Source organism: Silurus aristotelis (assembly GCF_946808225.1).
Source record: "Silurus aristotelis genome assembly, chromosome: 10".
Classification (NCBI taxonomy): Eukaryota; Metazoa; Chordata; class Actinopteri; order Siluriformes; family Siluridae; genus Silurus; species Silurus aristotelis.
Genome location: NC_139583.1, coordinates 5,899,684 through 5,917,226, shown reverse-complemented (window position 1 = coordinate 5,917,226; position 17,543 = coordinate 5,899,684). Strand labels below are relative to the sequence as shown.

General features: G+C 36.7%; 1 protein-coding gene across 11 annotated transcripts in view; it reads left to right on the top strand.

Moving 5' to 3' along the window:
- The window catches only part of kirrel3b (kirre like nephrin family adhesion molecule 3b), a 227,424-nt gene extending 213,878 nt beyond the window's left edge, over nt 1–13,546 (top strand). The window contains exons 10-16 of one of the 11 annotated variants that reach the window (XM_083552367.1): nt 2,470–2,570; nt 3,170–3,368; nt 5,030–5,137; nt 6,625–6,708; nt 6,966–7,075; nt 7,748–7,834; nt 11,594–13,546. In XM_083552367.1, coding sequence (XP_083408493.1) covers nt 2,470–2,570; nt 3,170–3,368; nt 5,030–5,137; nt 6,625–6,708; nt 6,966–7,075; nt 7,748–7,834; nt 11,594–12,046 — 1,142 coding nt within the window. In that variant the 3' untranslated portion in view covers nt 12,047–13,546. Of the gene's footprint in view, nt 1–2,469; nt 2,571–3,169; nt 3,381–5,005; nt 5,138–6,624; nt 6,709–6,965; nt 7,076–7,747; nt 7,835–11,593 lie in introns of all 11 variants that reach the window. The other 10 variants (XM_083552368.1, XM_083552364.1, XM_083552366.1 and 7 more) reach the window with 10 other exon arrangements.
- The last annotated feature ends 3,997 nt before the right edge of the window (nt 13,547–17,543 follow it).

The window sequence follows — 17,543 nt, the reverse complement described above, 5'->3', positions numbered from 1 at the left end:
ATATATATATATATATATATATATATATATTATGTGTGTGTGTGTTTAGTGTTTTTCAAAATATGACTATGTGCACCCAGGCTCCCTTTTCAATCTTGAAAAGATCTCTCAGGGAGATAAGGGTCGCTGTACTGACCGGAAAGCTTGCTTTTTTGAGTGGCAGATGAAGGCCTGCGGTAAAAAGATGTTATTTCGAAGAACTCACATTGTTTGACATGTATCTAAATGTTTTACTTTCAACAGCAAGTCTCTGAATTTTGACCTGGCTGGTGCAAGGGCTAACTAACAAAGCAGACGCTTCTTTAAATAAACCAGGTTATATTTGTTACATATACATTAGAGCACATTGAAATCCATATCCTAGCTTTTTTTTTTTTAAAAGCTGGTGTCGGAGATGATGCAGCGCCCCTGGAGCACACGGCTAAGGGCCTTGCTCAAGGGCCCAAGAGTGCCCACTTGGCAATACCATGGCATGAATCTAGAATTTTCTGATCAGTAATCCAGAGCCTTAATCACTGAGCTACCACTTTCCAATAAAATAAATAAAGACAAAAAGCTAGAATTTAGGATGTTCTACTTTTTATTTTTTGTTTATATCAACTGAACATTGTTTTCAAGACATTTAGTGCAGTTTACCATTATTGTTATACTTCTTCTTTTCGTCTTTAGACTGTCCTAGGGTTTTAATTACCCTCTTTAGTATTGTTTATCTTTCTTCTAAACATATACTACTTTATTATAATCCTATTACTTGGTATTACTACATATTAAAGTTAATAAGGTTTTTTTCTCATGCTAATTTAAAGAGTTTTTCCTCATCACATTCAACACAGGCTTTAAATGTCTAAAACGACATATTGTAACAATACCTTATATAGTATTTTGTTAAAAAGCAAACTGTAAATACTGATGAGTTTTTTTTTTTCTTGAATCAACAAAGGAAAGAGAAACATTTTATTACATTCGATTAACAATCACAAGTTAATAAATCAGTGGTAATAGTCACATATTTTAAACTCAAGAAAGGGTTATTTGAAATGTGAATTAAATACCTGTGACTTATACTATTCACTTTTTTTATTTATTAATTTGTTTTTTAAAGTTGTTTAATTGACATTTTAAAAATATATAATTTGGTGTAAATGTTTCAAATACTCATTCATCCTTCATTCATTCATTTTCTCACGCTTATCCGTAATTCGGGTCGCGGGGGCAGCAGTCTAATCAGGCCCCCGCCTTCGACTGCTGCCCAATCCTCACAGCGCCGTCCCTTACGGTCCCTCCTGCAGGTGGTGAGCCCATGGGAAGGCGGCCCCACGTCACCCCAACGTCACGGACCTTGATATTTCCCTCGTAAGGGACCCCCGGAGCATAGAGGGTTAAGGGCCTTGCTCAAGGGCCCAAGAGTGGCAGCTTGGCGATACCGGGGCTTGAACCCCAGACCTTCCGATCGGCAACCCAGCGCCTTAACCGCTGGAGCCACCACTCACCCCAAACTATTACTGTATACTATTATTTGAATTTTATGGCATTTGGCAGATGCCCTGATCCTGAGCGACTTCCATTTATCTCATATATACTGTACAACTGAGCAGCTATGGGGTGGTTAAGCTTCTTGTTTAGGGACTTGGGAGTGGCCTGGTCCTGGGTTAACAAACAAAGCAATTAAGTGGTGGGGCTTGGATTTGAATCACAACCTTCAAATCCAATCTCCAATGCCTTAACCACTAAGTTACAATCTCCTACAATAATTACATTTCCATTTATAGTGTTTTGGCCATTATCTAGAGCAGCTGAGAACAAACATAAAACTCCATGTAAAATTGTATTAAACTTTATTACAGAAAAAACAAACAAACAAAAAAAAAAAAAACAGTACTGAATCAACACTCATAAAAGGACGTAAAAGGAAATAAATATTATTAAATATTGAGATAAATTAAAGACATTCATCTAAATAATAAAAAAAAAGTAACACTCCAAATAAATAAAAAAAAGATACATAAAAAAAATTAATAAAAAAAGACACATCAAATAAACAGTACACAGTGTCAATGATCCACCTCTAGAGGATACTCTGCTGTATAATGCAACCCGGAAAAACTATTTGCATGGATTTTTGCTGATAGCCTACTCTTGGTGGCAATTAATTGACAAAACCATTTAATCCATTGACCTCTACAACTGACTATATATATTTTTATCCTTGCAAATGATATCGTGTGTCCTGTGAAATGATTTTCATGCTATCATCTTGGACATTTCTGCTTCTCCAACTCAAAATTACAAGTTTTTTCAAACTCACTAAGCTCAAGGTGTATTTTTGTGTTCTAGGACACAACACAAACTTATTGTACTTCAGGGTTTTTAAGTGTGAAAAAGCCAAGGTTTTGTTGTTTTGATGTTGTCATGGTTTATCGATTTGTGTGCGGTGCTCTGTACATGGACGTGTTTGTTGTTTACCTACAGGGCCTCCAACCATCTCCAGCACCCAAACACACCAGGCTCCTCATGGAGAGAAGGGCCAGATCAAGTGCTTCATCCGGAGCACTCCTCCTCCCGACCGCATTGTGAGTTCCTCTCCAAACACTTTTTGCTCCTTTGTCATTCTCAGATGAGCGTGGATGTTTTTTTCGCCTCGTGACTGTGCCGACTTCATTAGCATTGACAGGCTTAGTCCGATAATGTACAGCGCACTGATGACTTACGATACGGGTAATAAATGAAATTGCACCCTAAATCATTTGTTTCCACTGGGTTATAGTGGGAATTATGCAAAGGCAGGATGGTGCACTTAAATTCTTATCTAATCCTTGGTCATGCTCTGTTAGTGCACATTGATTAAGATTTATGAACCCTAGATAAACAATCTCCTCTCAAGGCCATTTCTTATTCATTATTTATCCTTAGTGTAACAATCGTGTGTGTGTGTGAAATAATGTACACATACATTGTTCATTTACTTCCTGTATTATTGTGTCCAGATTGAATTGTAATAGAGTGTTTATATACGTATAATATATTAGTGTTATAAGCTACCAATTATTTATAGCACTGTGTTGTCAGTTATTTCAGTAAAATACCTCCATATACTATATACTTTATATACACTATATACTCTTTTTTTTATTTACAATCTCTTTTCTATTTATTCTTTAACCTATTTCAGGCATGGTCCTGGAAGGAGACAGTCCTCGAGTCGGGCACGTCCGGGCGCTACACTGTCGAGACGGTGAGCACTGAGGACGGCGTCCTTTCCACCTTGACAATGAGCAACATTGTTCCCGCTGACTTTCAGACCATCTATAACTGCACGGCTTGGAACAGCTTTGGCTCCGACACTGAAATCATTCGCCTCAAGGAACAAGGTGGGATCCAAGGTTGGCCACTTTCCACCTTCTCTTCTTCAGTTTTATTGAATCTTCAAGCACACTGTTTTAGCATTAACATCAATTTAGCTATGTTTAGTGTGGGTTTGTTTATATATATATATATATATATATATATATATATATATATATATATATATATATATATATATATATATATATATATGTTAGAAATATGTTAGTTTTTGTATTTCACAATCTTCTGGGGAACATCCTTGAAGATTTTTATCATATCATTAAAATACACTATATGGAAAAGATTATTGTAACACCTGACCTTTGCAGGTTTATATGGTTTCTCCCAAACCTTTTCCACAAAGGCATACAATTGACCATGGAAATAGTTGCATTACATTTTTCTTTCACCTAAACTAGACCAAAAAAGTAAACTTTATAAAGATACCCTGATGACACCCCAGGCCACTTCTCCCTGCATCAGCACCTGGTTTGTGGCTGAATGAACACAAATCTCCTCCAAACTCCAGAATCTACTAAAACATCTTCTCAGGAGATTGGAGGTTTTCATAACAGTAAATAAGGACTAAATATGCAATAGGAAGTCCAAAAAGTGCATACAAATCGTATGGTCAGGTCTCCAAAAACTTTTGTCCATACAGTGTACAGTATATTGTTTTCTATGTTTTCTAAATACTGATCAATGTTTCATTTCTTGAATGCATTAATCTCCACCAAGATAATTAATTCATGCTAATTTTACTTAACAAATTTGTTCCAAAGACTCGCAGCAATGTGGATATTTCATTTATCATCGAGATATATATATATTATATATATATATATATTATACAGCACTTCGTGTCATTTTCTACTGAAGCCATTTAACCACTACGAAAACCTGTAATTTTTTTCCAAATTTACAATTTATTTGCCTCCAGAAAAACAAAGTGTGGTTTTAGCTAACTAGCTTGTAAATTAAAATGTATGGTTGATGTTGTTGAATGAAATTAACTAGGTGTTAATCTCTGAGGACAAGATGATGCTGGGATTCACAGAGATAGCTTGTTTCGGGGGTGGGGGGGTAATTAATGGTGTGGTTTTGTCTTCATTAGGCACTATTATTATTATTATTATTATTATTATTATTATTATTATTATTATTATTATTATTCATTTTTATTATTATTATTATTATATGCTACTGTTTTTAATTATGTACTCAAGCCAAAGTGTGTGTTGATGGTGATGCCAGTTATTACATTTATTTACAGTTATTTTTGTTACACCTATCTCTTAATGCTACATCAATCAGTTCTATTTAATGCACCAATCAGTTCTACTGTTAAAAACATGTGCTAGTTTTAATTTAATCGGCTGAAAAAAACAGCCTGAGCAGAATAACTCACATAACATGATAAAGTGTTGAGCGCTAACACTTCTCACATATCATCAGCCTTTTGGGTGTTTTGCTTGCTCTTTTGTTTTTTTTTTGTTTTTCTTTCACACCAATTTCGGTTTGATATATTTGTTTAAAATGGCACAGCAGTGCTTTGGTCTCTTGATGCTCTCTTGTTTAAGAGTGAAAAAAAAGCTAGTCTTCTGTGCCACTGTGATTATATGTTGCATTGACTCGGCTTGTCCATGCTGTGTCATTGTAGGCGGCTATCATTTGTTGTCCGCAGAATCTCTGCCCGTTGCCGTGATTATCGGCGTGGCGGTGGGAGCCTTCGTCGCCTTCATCGTCCTCATCGGAACCATCGGGGCCTTCTGCTGCACGCGCTCTCAGAGAAGTAGGTGTCATAGCATTGAGCTCTGTTCACCTTCCTCAGCAAGAAAGAACAGTGTGTGAGGGTTCAAGTCATTTCACACACTCCATGCTTTTTTTACTCTTTTTTATTGAAATTTCTCTCTTATTCTTTCATATTCGCCTTCTTGTCATCTTTTTTTTTTTTACGCTTGGCCATCCTACCATTTTCCAAACCTGTACAGCTCATCCAAGTTTTTTAAAGGAAAACTCCACCCTAAAGCAAGTGATTAGCGTTGCATTGTTTATTAATCTGCTAAGAAGTTAGCACAAGTTGCAGAAGAACATGGTGAGCAGTGACACAATGCCATGTGATAGGAGAAACAATTTGTTCCTGAAAATTAGGAATACACAAAACTCAGGTTACCTGTTAACTTTCCTACTTACCGTTTTCCAAAGATGTTGAACATCAGATTAATGAGAAATCCAACATTGTAGTAGTGCAGACATTGGGTTTATTACAGTTTATCTGTGTGATGCAGTTGTGATGAGTTACAGCAGGGTCTTGGCTCAGCGAGCCTGAAGATTTGGAAGATCTCCTGCTATAGAGCTCTGACCTCAACCCTACTGAACACCTTTTGGGATGAATGTGACTGCACCCCAGGCCACCTCACCTCACCTCCATCAGTACCTGACTTTACTTACACCCTTGTGGATTAATGAGCACAAATCTCCACAAGTGCACTCCAAATTCTAGTGCAGCACCTTCTCAGAAGCATGGAGATTATTTTAACAGCAAATAAGAACTAAATGTAGAATTGGATATTCAAAAGGAATATACAAATCTTATTGTAAGGTGTCCACAAATGTCTGTCCATAGTGTTTATTGCACAAAGCCAGCTCCATGAAGATATGATTTACATGGGTTTGGAGTAGAAGATCTGGAGAGGCCTGCTATAGAGTTCTGACCTCAAGGTTTCCTGCATCAGTACCTGACTTTACTAACACTCTTGTGGCTAAAGGAATCTTCACAAATCTCCAGAATCTAGTGGAGCATCTTCCCAGAAGGTTATTTTGACAGCAAATGGGGACTGAAATAGGAAGTTCAGAACAAAGATACAAGTCTTATAGTCAGATGTCCACTTTTGCCCTTATGAAGCATGAAAATTTGAGTTTTGTTTAACCTAAATGTACAGGTGAAGAGATACAGACTAAACCACTGAAGTGCGGTTGCATTGCTGTGTTTATAAAGGATGAAGCAATGCCGGAAAAATGAGATTTAGTAAAAAAATAAGAAGTTATTTGAATAATTATTTAACAAGGAAGTAAGTCAGAAGTACAAAATAAGTCTAAAATAAACCTTGCCGCTAATGATCTTGCTAATTTCAAAGATTAATTCGTTTATGTCATTCAGGGTGGATTTTTCCTTTAAGAAGCTTTTTAAAGGAAGTTCAGGAAGTAAAGAAAGGTGTAGCTTGCAGGAAGTGTGATGGTAGGCACTTCTAGCGTTGAGGATGTTGTTGTTTACCACAGAAGACGCTCACCTGGTTATGCCCTCCCTCCCTGCGTCGATCTGTGCTCAGCAGAGAGAACTTTCAAGCAAAATTAAGACAGAAAGTAAGCCCTCGTTCCCCGACCGCCACCAGCTAACACTACAAATTAACGCTAATGCTGTGCACCTGGACTGTGTTTTTGAGTTGTTGAGTTGTGCTGCACGTTTGTTACAAGCTTTAATTTACTAACTATATCAATATTAGCATACAAATACAGAAACACACCCACAACAACCACTTTGAATTTGCATGAAAGAATAGCATACAGTTGACTTTGCTGGGAAGTCGGTACGGTGTGGTAATGACACATCTGTCTGTCAGACCTCAAAGGCGTCGTCTCGACTAAGAACGACATCCGTGTGGAGATTGTGCACAAAGACCACAACGCCGCACGAGAAAACGAGGACCATGCCGCCATGAAGCAGCTCATGGTAAGTCTTAGCTTAGCCACTTGTTTTTTTATTTAACCCCGTCCCTGATTTGCACCAAAACAAACGCAGCGGCTCATTACGCCTTCTTCTGTCACGTCCTCCCATAATGAATGCTAATCAGTTGCACCCCAACACTAATAACCCTCATCCAGAGCTAATGCTAATACCAAGCCCATGAATAATTCAGTTTCGAGATTTTCTGTGTGTGTGTGCATGAGCTTGTGTGTGAAAGAAAGCCCTGATCGCCTGAAGCCCTATATTTAGCCTCCAGCCTGCCTCTCCCGGGAAGTCGGCGACACCGCCATAGAGATGCCAATGATCAAGTGGCCTGGGGCCCTTTTTTTTCTGTAGCGCCTCTTGCAGAAATGCTGTCAAAACATACGATAGCACCCTTTTTTTTTAAATCCCACTATGTGTTCGATGCTTCCCTAAGGCCTTGCAAACACCAACGAGATTCTACTTTGAGCTCAGGATGCGATTATGCCTAAGGCAAAGTCCGTGAAACATGTTGCCAATTCTTGGCGATGAGATGAAAAATATTATACATTTACAGTCTCATTTGTAGTTCCTTGGAAATATCATTAAGTGGGTTGGTACTGGATTTAATAGGCAGGGGGATGTAGGGGATGTTTTAATACAGCAGGGCTTTGTGGCTTTTGTTTGTGCCTTCAGATTGAACGGGGAGAATTCCAGCAGGAGTCCGTTCTCAAGCAGCTTGAGGTTCTGCAGGAGGAGGAAAAAGAATACCAGCACATCAAGGTGAGCGCCAGAGGGGGGTTGAGTTTCTCATTCGTGTCGCCTTTGTTGCCAGAGTATTGGCTCGCACAATCCCAGGTCCCACGGCATATTGTTCTACCATCATTTCTCATCATGGACTAATTCTTAAAATGCTAATAACATTTAGAGCAAATGGCTGCATGCCCTTATTATGAAAGAAGAATGAGAATGAGAATTAGAATAAAAAATACATTTGAATCAAAATATTTAGAATCTGAATTACAATCTGAAGAACGTTCAGACGAAAATCTTAATACAGAATCACAATTAGACCCAGACTTTAAATGAAATTTAGAACTGCATGAAATGAGAAATAGGATTGGAATCAGAATTAGATTTAGAATGCATAATTAGAATCATAATACAGTATAAAAAAATCAAGCACAAATGTAAAATCAGAATCTTTTTTATACAGGATTTCCTCTTCGTGCCCTTCATACTTTTCTTGTTTTTTATTTTCATTTTCATTAGTTTTTTCCTTCCAAACATCACATCATGCCATGTTTTATTTCCACTGTAAGGGGAAGTTATGTTTAACGTTGTGAAAAGTCTGTTAAACCAGTTAGTTCTGGTTATTACTTATAGTATAAGTATTAATGTCAACTATTAATGTCTACTACCCAATTTCCCTGTGGGATCAATTAAGTATTTTGATTCAGATTTTTCTTGCCAAAGTCGCCACTGGCTCGCTTATTAGGGACAAACTTACAATGACAAGGAACAAACGAATACGTTCTTTTAAAAACACTTCATGCCTGAAAAGCTACTTCGAGACAATGTCCATTGTTAAAAGCACTATACAAATAAAAATTAATTAAATTGAATATTCCCACATTCATAATAGCAACAATAAATTGTTTGTTGATTGACAAATAGAGCTACCGCTGCCTTTTAATTCCTACAGCGTCTGCCTTTATTAACAAAACAATATATAAATGACTTTTTTTTCCTACATTATAAGCCATATTTCTTTGATTACTTGCTCTACGGGATTTACTAAAAAGTGAAAGAAAATGTGTGATGTGCTCAGGGAATGCTATATAGCTAATGCTATATTTATTAGCACAATGCGTCAGTATTATTATTTTATATTATATTATATTATTATATATTATATATTTAATTTTGACAGCCCTAAATATATGTTAATAACGCATTAACACAAATTCATTTTAACAGCACTATTTTTTTTTTTTTATGTGCGATGAATAAATGTAAACATTTTTATGAAAAAATATAAATAAATATAAAAGAGGAGGAACTAAAACCTTAAACGCAACATATATTTAAACATTCGTTTTACTGATCAAGTCTCAAATCAAGCACTAAAATTGGCCATAAAGCACACATCCAGTAAATAAAAACATCCGTGTGGAAACATAGCATTTAATTAAAAACATTTAAAAGAATATTTTGTCTTCATGATCTATGTTGATTTTGGTTTTTACTAATAATAAACATACATTTGCAGAAAACATCCATGTTTGGCCATGCCCATGTTGATTAGAGTATTAAAAATGTGAAAAGTATTAATTTAAGGTACATTTAGAACAGATAAAAATGTGCAATTTAGTTGCGATTATTACAAGTTAACTCATGACAATCATGTGATTAATCATGATTAAATATTTTAATCGATTGACAGCTTTAATTATCATATTATATTATATTATATTATATTATATTATATTATATTATATTATATTATATTATATTATATGCACTCTACTGTCTTTACTCTTATTGGTTGTTGCCGTACCAACTGTTCACAACTGGACATGCCCACATCTAGTTGTCGGTGGTCATGTCACCAGAAGTCTGCAGGTCCCATTGATACTGAATAATCTCTGGATGCTTAGTCATTGGATGTAACCTGTGCAGAGAAAATGTAGTCACTCAATGACCACCCGAGCAAAATTCTTCAGAAATGGAACATTTGTTCACATCCCAAGCCAAAGTTTTAATTCAGTGTGTTTTATAGAGCACAATAAAAAGCCTCATCAGGATAGATGGCCTATGACTTGAGCCGAGTGGCTTCTTTATATGATCAGAGTCTGTGAAGAGCTGCTTTTATCTCAGCTTTAAAACCTGTCCTTATAAATCTCATCAATCTGTCTATAAACACACCCGAAAGACACATACTGTAAATCAAACGATGGCCATCAGTCATGTTTCCACTGAAGAGCTATAATATAAAACAGCATGTCTTCTTCTACAATGTTAGGAATTCTACAGGCTTCTCTGCTCAACTGTCCTGCATTTATTCTCTTTATATATTGTGCGAATTGGCAGCAGCTCTGGTGGTTGCTGTATCATCTTTTCATTCATTTCCCCTGGGTATAATGTTAGTTATAGTTCACACACTCTATGTGTGTGTGTGTGTGTGTGTGTGTGTGTGTGTGTGTGTGTGTGTGTGTGTGTGTGTGTGTGAGAGTATATAAGTGAAGGAGCAAAGAGACTATAAGACAGAATGAGATAAAGAGCCAAAATACACACACACACACACACACACACACACACACACACACACACACACACACACACACACACACAGATAAATCCTTCCCTGAGTTGTCATAGCAAAGTCACCTGGGAGTGATTATTTCCCCTCCCATGGGTTCTTGCCCTTCCTCACACACACACACACACACACACACACACACACACACACACACACACACACACACACACACACACACACACACACACTCAGGCGCTTAGCAACTTAGCAACCAGGCAAAGTAGTTCCACAGCTCCTCAATTACACCTTTTCAGTGTATTCTGTGGTAAGAGACAATTTCCAGACCAATTAAAGTCAATTGTGTATACAGTAACAGTAACTGTTTCACTTCCTGGCAGCACAAAAAAGTGCAACATGAGTTGATTCATTAGCAAGGAAGACATTTCTTTATTTTATTGCCTTAATATTACTGTCGAAGAAAGGTTCATAACATTGAACCAGACAATTATCTACTGCTCCCCTGTGCCATCTGATTGCTTATGTCCCTCACCAGGTCATTATTATTACTAGTGTAAGATTTCAGGGTGATCTTTAGACGTCCTCTGATACAATTTTACTCTTAATTTCATCATAAAAAAGCCAATCATTTTACAAAAAATTACTTTGGGAACTCTTTTGAGGACCCTTAACCTTTTGAAGAACCTTTTGGAAAAAATGTTCCTCTAAAGAATGCCAAGTCCAAGTTCAAGACTTTTCTACTCTGAAACTTTTTTGTAACTTGAATATAAGATTTCATATCAATTTCATATGTGCAACAACTAAAAATGAAATAGTTTTAATATGTTTATTTAATTGTATTGCTGCCTCATAGATCCTGGTTTGCTCATTGTGTCAGATACTTCAGTCTTACCTCTGGGTTCTCTGGTTTCCTCCCATTTCTAGACCAATTCTAGGAATAAACTAGCGACTCTAATTTGCTCCAATGTGTGAATGAGTGTTTTGTGTGCATGATGCTCTGTGCTGGACTGTCATCCCATCCAGCATTTATTCTCAGTATTCTCCCTGATGTGATATAAAGCTGACATAAAGCTTTACATACTGTACTTATTCATTACCTACCATATTCAGGGTGTATCCTGGGAACTCTGAGATTTTGGAGCACATCCTTGATTGTACAGAGAAAATTCAAAATTTTATAACACCTTCTTGGAATTATCAATTTCATCTTTGAAGTAATGTTTTGTCCCCTCTTTTTGGTCCAATGTTTCATTCTTATTCAGGATCCCACCAACGGCTACTACAGCGTGAACACCTTCAAGGAGCACCACGGGACCCCCACCATCACGCTGGCTAGCACCCATAACTCCACTGAACTGCGGCGTGAAACCTCCACTGCCAAGCAGCGGGTACCAACAGGCATGTCCTTCACCAATATCTACTCAACCATCGGTGGTGCACCCAATCCTCGTTTGTACGAGTACGGTGGGCGCTTCGTCCTTGGCACAGGCAGTAGCTCCATCGAGCTGTGCGAGCGCGAGCTGCAGCAGCGTGCCTCCCTCAGCGACTCGGGTTCCTTCATGGACACGCAGTGCGAGAGCAGTGCCAGCAGCTACGCGCACTTTGACAAGGACAGCAAGGCGTCTGCGTCGTCCTCGTCACACCACTCGCACTCGTCCTCGCAGAACTCGGACTTGACTCGACCCCTGCAGAAGCGCATGCAGACTCATGTGTGATGTCAGGAAGCAGATCAAGCACACAAGCTTTCCTTTTCTTATTCTTTTTTTTCTCTCAGTAATGTCATCATGAAAACCTCTTATAGCGCAGCTTTGGAGGCACACTTTTGAATATAGATAAGTCCGATTGCCTGAACTGAAAAGCAGCACCTCAGTGTAGTACTAGTGAGAAATGTCTCTGCTACTGTACAGAATGCCCCCAAACAAGATGAAACTCTTCTGACAAGAAAATGACAAAACACATGCTATTGTGTGGACAAGCAGCTCATAAAAGAATGGAGGCCAACAGAACATGAACAAACTCTACATTTTCTTTTGACACCTTCAGTCCATGATGCCTTTGGCAGCATCAGAAAGACAAAATCGTGATTCTCTTGCTTCTCTTGCTCTCTTGTACAGTAGTCCTGTCTAAGTGAGTGTGTATTATTTGACAGTAACTCTTAACTCTTTTTTTTCCTTCCTTTCCACACATAGCGACTTACTTCTTACTTCTGTGTGGATGGAAACTTATAAAAAAAACAAAAAAACAAAACAAAACAAAACAAAAAAAAACAGATTGCCAACAGACTTAATCACTGTCCGTCAATAGTCTCCAGTCCTCCTGGATCCCAGAGATAAACCTATAGCTCTTGGCGATTCTACGAATATCTGTACATTATTACATTATTCTTTCTTTTATTTCCTTGCTGTCTAATCTGATCACATCCTTTCTTCTCTCTTGCGTGATTGTTGACTTTGCTGACCTTCACATGGACTTACTGTACAAACTGCTGATTTGACCTTTTCTATCTACGATGATTTGGATGTTTTGGCCATAAAACGGGAAAGAATGCGAATGTTTAATGGAAGAATGTTTAGATAGTGTGTGATTCAGTTCATGTGAAAACCCTGTACAACCCAGTGACACGATTTCTATTACGATATACGCGAATTACCTTTTCTGTGGCTTTTGAAGTCTTAGTATATAGTCACATTGTTTACACTGGAACTGTGATAGACTGGAACAGATTCATTTCTTGAAGACCGGACGGAGGGGAAAAAGCGTTCCATCTTGCTCTCCGCAGCTTTCAGACTGCACTGCAGTACACCTGCTCACTGTTTTAAGTGAACTGTCTGCACACTTCGATGTACCACTGAGACTCTGATTTCATGCTAAATTAGTTTGTACGATGTTTGCTCTTTTCTTTGTTTTTGTTGTTTGTTTTTTTTTCTTTCAGTCGAGAGCACTTACAGTTTCTACTAATTACACACAAGCACCTGTACAGATACACTGTACATGAAAAAAGAGTCAAAAGCAGAACAGGAAGTGGTAAAAAAAAAGAAAAGAAAAAAGATGCGCGATGCATGATGCATGCCAGGGGCAAGCAGGTGCTGTTTGGTACTATTCCAACCTCATCTACATGAAATATATGTATAACATGCACTGTTTTGCCTGCAAGGCTTCAAATTGAAGAATTTTCTGTTAAGAACTCCAAATAAGGATAACATGGGTCAAGTTTTTCATTTTTGTCAGCTGGCTCAAGTTTGTACAGTGAGATTAACCTTGACATAAAGCTAGGGGAGTGAACAACTAGTCCAATATAAGTAAAAAGGATATCACTAATTTAGATGATAAAGCAGTTAATTGCTGATTTACTCCATTCCATTTCAAAGAATGCATTAAACGGCACTTGAAATATGTGGCCACAATTAAAATCTGGCAATAAATGGCATTTCCAAAGCTCTATATCACACTGTCTAAGGACATACTCATTTATTTCAAATGCATTCACATAGAAAGATGAGTGTCTCAGGGGAAAGGGTTGATTTTAAAACTGAGAATGCAACCGGATAACTGGAAGTTTATGTCCATCAAAACTACCCCTGGGATGTGATGCCTAGAGCAGCCACTGGGAGGATATTTCAAGCGGATGAATAGGGAGTTGAACAATCGTGCAATTTTGACCCCAATAGCACTTGAATGGGATTCTGGATCAGCTTCCAAGAGTCCCATTGGATAGTGATTTGCACCATGAAATACTGAGAACTTCCCCTTAAAACCCTGGTCATGGGGGTATTAATTATGCCACAGTAATGAAAAAAATATTAAATGCTTCCTTACATACCTCAACACTTGATTCAATATAATATCGTGGTCTATTTAAGCAAAGGAAAATTAAGGAAGATTTTTCCCACTAAAGTCATAAACAATGTGCTCTTGAATCTGAGAAATGGTTTAATTAAAAGTATATTAACATTTTATCTAGTTGATTAACTTGTCCACCATGACAACTAGTTAAAGATCTCCCAACAATAGCAGCTAATGCAGTAAATATACACATCAACAAGTCAGAAAGAATATGCATATATATATATATATATATATATATATATATATATATATATATATATATATATATATATATATATATATATATATATATATATAAAGAACTTCTCTTGCATTGTGCACCACATACACTCCGAATGTTAGCATTGCTATAGTGCAAATAACGTGTTAATAATTGAATTAATTAAGGAGTGGGAAGAGTCGAACCTGATTCCATCACAATTACAAACCAGTTTATTTTAAAAGGTGATTTGAGACCATATGGCAAACGCATTTGCTGTAAAACACCTTCATAACCTTGTTAATGATGATGCTAAATCACATCAGCTTGCACCAGTAGTTCCCTAGGATCTGCTTCTGACTGGCCAGAGACCCTGTGTCAGATCAAGTGGTATAGAAAATGGATGGGTGGATGGATGGATGGATGGATGGATGGATGGATGGATGGATGGATGGATGGATGGATGGATAATCTGAAATCAAGTTGGCAATGTACTAAATGTTGAAAAGCAAGGTTTTAATATCATCTCTATGGGGACTGTAAAAGATTGTGGAACTGGATTTATGTGTGGGCTCGCAAGTATATGTACATCAAGCATAACAGTTAGCTAGTGTGGATTCAAATGTTGGTTAAAATCTACTTCGGAGACTTGAGTCAGCACCTTCATATAAACCGTTCTCAGCGGTGCATATTATCTGTTAAGTTTGTGAAACATGTTGACGCTTCCCTGTTGCAGAATATTTCTTCGGCAATAGAATGGCAAGCTATGATTATTTTCTTGTTATTTAACTCTGTAGAGTTCAATTTCCTTTTCCTTCGAAATACTAATTAAACCAGGTAATTAACTCATTAAATGAATTAGCATTTATCTTCTTTTTTTTTTTTTACAGAAAAATCATTATACTGTGATGGATTTTTGGTTACCAAGGCTGTAGCTTGCTATCTCATGGTATAGGGGTTACAACTGCTGGGCTACAGCCTGAATTTCAGTGAATCATACCAACAACTTGAAAAAAATAGTGTAGCAGAACCATTTAAAATGTGAAAACTATCTAGATCTCATTAAAACAATTGCAACTTCTGTCGCAGATCATCTGTTGATGATTTTACCATCCCTGGTGTTCTTACTGAAGTGACATGGATAAACAGAGAAGTTGTATTTGTAAAAAACTGAATATATTCTATACTCATAGGGTTCCTTAAGGGTTTTCTGGATAGTTATGAGTATTTTCTTCATAGGGTGATGATTGAATATTAGGCTAAATTTCCCTCTTTTGTGAATTTTAACTGGGATAAATAAGCAAAGCCAGGCTTCTACTGTAGGTTTATATATACTACCAATAGTAACTAGGGTTCTGCAGGAATGGTTGACTTTTGGTAGACAAAGGTGATGGAGAAATCACAACTATTTCCAAAAACACGTTTCTGTTGTTAAAATATAAAATAGTGATATGAATTTTACTAGTGTATCTGCCAGTGTACTGTAACCAGCTGCTATGTAGCAATGGCTTTAGAGTAAAATGCGCCACCTCTGAATGGGCCATGAAAGAGTTATGAAGGATGTGATCTGTTATTACAAATTATTTATCAGCTAGTGAATCAAACTTTTGATCAGATCATCCATTTTTTTTTTTCAGCTTCCAGTAGTTGTTTTTTTCTTTAATAAATCAAATTACTGAGTGTGAGAATTTCACTGCCAGTCTAGCCAGGATTTCGTTCCGCTCTATTTCCCAACATACCAATTAGTAAATTAAAGGCTGTAAAAACTTGAGCAAAATGTTTCACCATCAATTATCCAGATAATACATTTTTATAATCAGCTTAAAAAACTATGACTGGACCTTTTTGCAGGTCAGGTGTGGTTGACTTGAACACTATAACTGTAACAGTTAGTCGTTCCTCTACTAAGAAACCCATCATTAAGTGGAAGCCTAAGACCTCACAATGCTTATTTATCCCACTAAAACATCAGTCTGCAACATGTATATTCCGTTCTAACACTTCTTCTAAGTTCAGTATGATCTTAAGTATCATAAAGTATGGAAATATTTTTAGAAATGTACAGTGCATGGTTTCAACAGTTTCCATAGGACTACTGCAGAAGGGGTGTTTGTCAAATCAGCATTCAGGATGCAGCCAGGTGAAAGGAGTCTAACGATGTTAAACATTTTCCATAGCATCATATTTGCATTTTTGTAAGCTTTCACACATGAGTGCTCTTGACTAAGTCTAATTTTACAAATGGATTGAGTGCAGGACTGCTGATAATACAGCTCACCGCTTTCCATGTGAATCCCTAATGCTTTCTGTATATAATTTGCTGTTATTTACCATTCTTTTTTAGTTAGTTTGGATAGTTGGAGGTGAAATCTAAACCTAATTGTCATTGACACTGTACAGACAATCACTTTTTTCCATAAGAGAAGGTGGAGCTGGATATTTACAGAGAATTTCTCATGACTTTTTTTTTTATTTTTTTTTATGTTCTTATGTTTTTTAACACAATTACTGTAACTCTATACTGTAACTCTTATGTTGGAAGATTGTGCTTCTATTAAACTATCAATTACAAATAGGAGCACACGAATTCATCAGTTCTTTTTAATCTGCATGCACGGTGTACAGTGTTATTGGATACGAAAAACTGTGGATTGATTAGTTCTTTACACTATTTTTATCATTTCAAATTACTGAAGTTTGAAGCAGGACATGTAGTTTAAACATGAGAGTTTAACCAAGCTGGAGGATTAAAAAATGACTACTTATAGATCATTTCCTTTTTGTTTTCCCTTTGTGGTTTCTTTAATTTTTCCTAATATCCTTACAGTTTTCTAACTATATATTTTTAAAACTCATTACTGTACCTCAGATATTGGAAAATTGTACTTCTATTAAACCATAATTCATGAATGACGTTAATTATTATTCATTATTATAATTACTAGATCACTAATTTGCTCATCTCCTTGTTATATTTTCGCAACTGCTAACTTACCCCAAGCTAAATGACAAACAGAAGTTTTTATAAATAATCAATTCTTTTAAAAATTTATATCCGGAGAAGTGCATGAGATCGAGTCACAGTCAATGCATAACTATTTTTTCAAACTGTTCATCCTCGCCACCTCCATTTTTAAATTGACTAAAATCATTGTTCATGCTGTTTT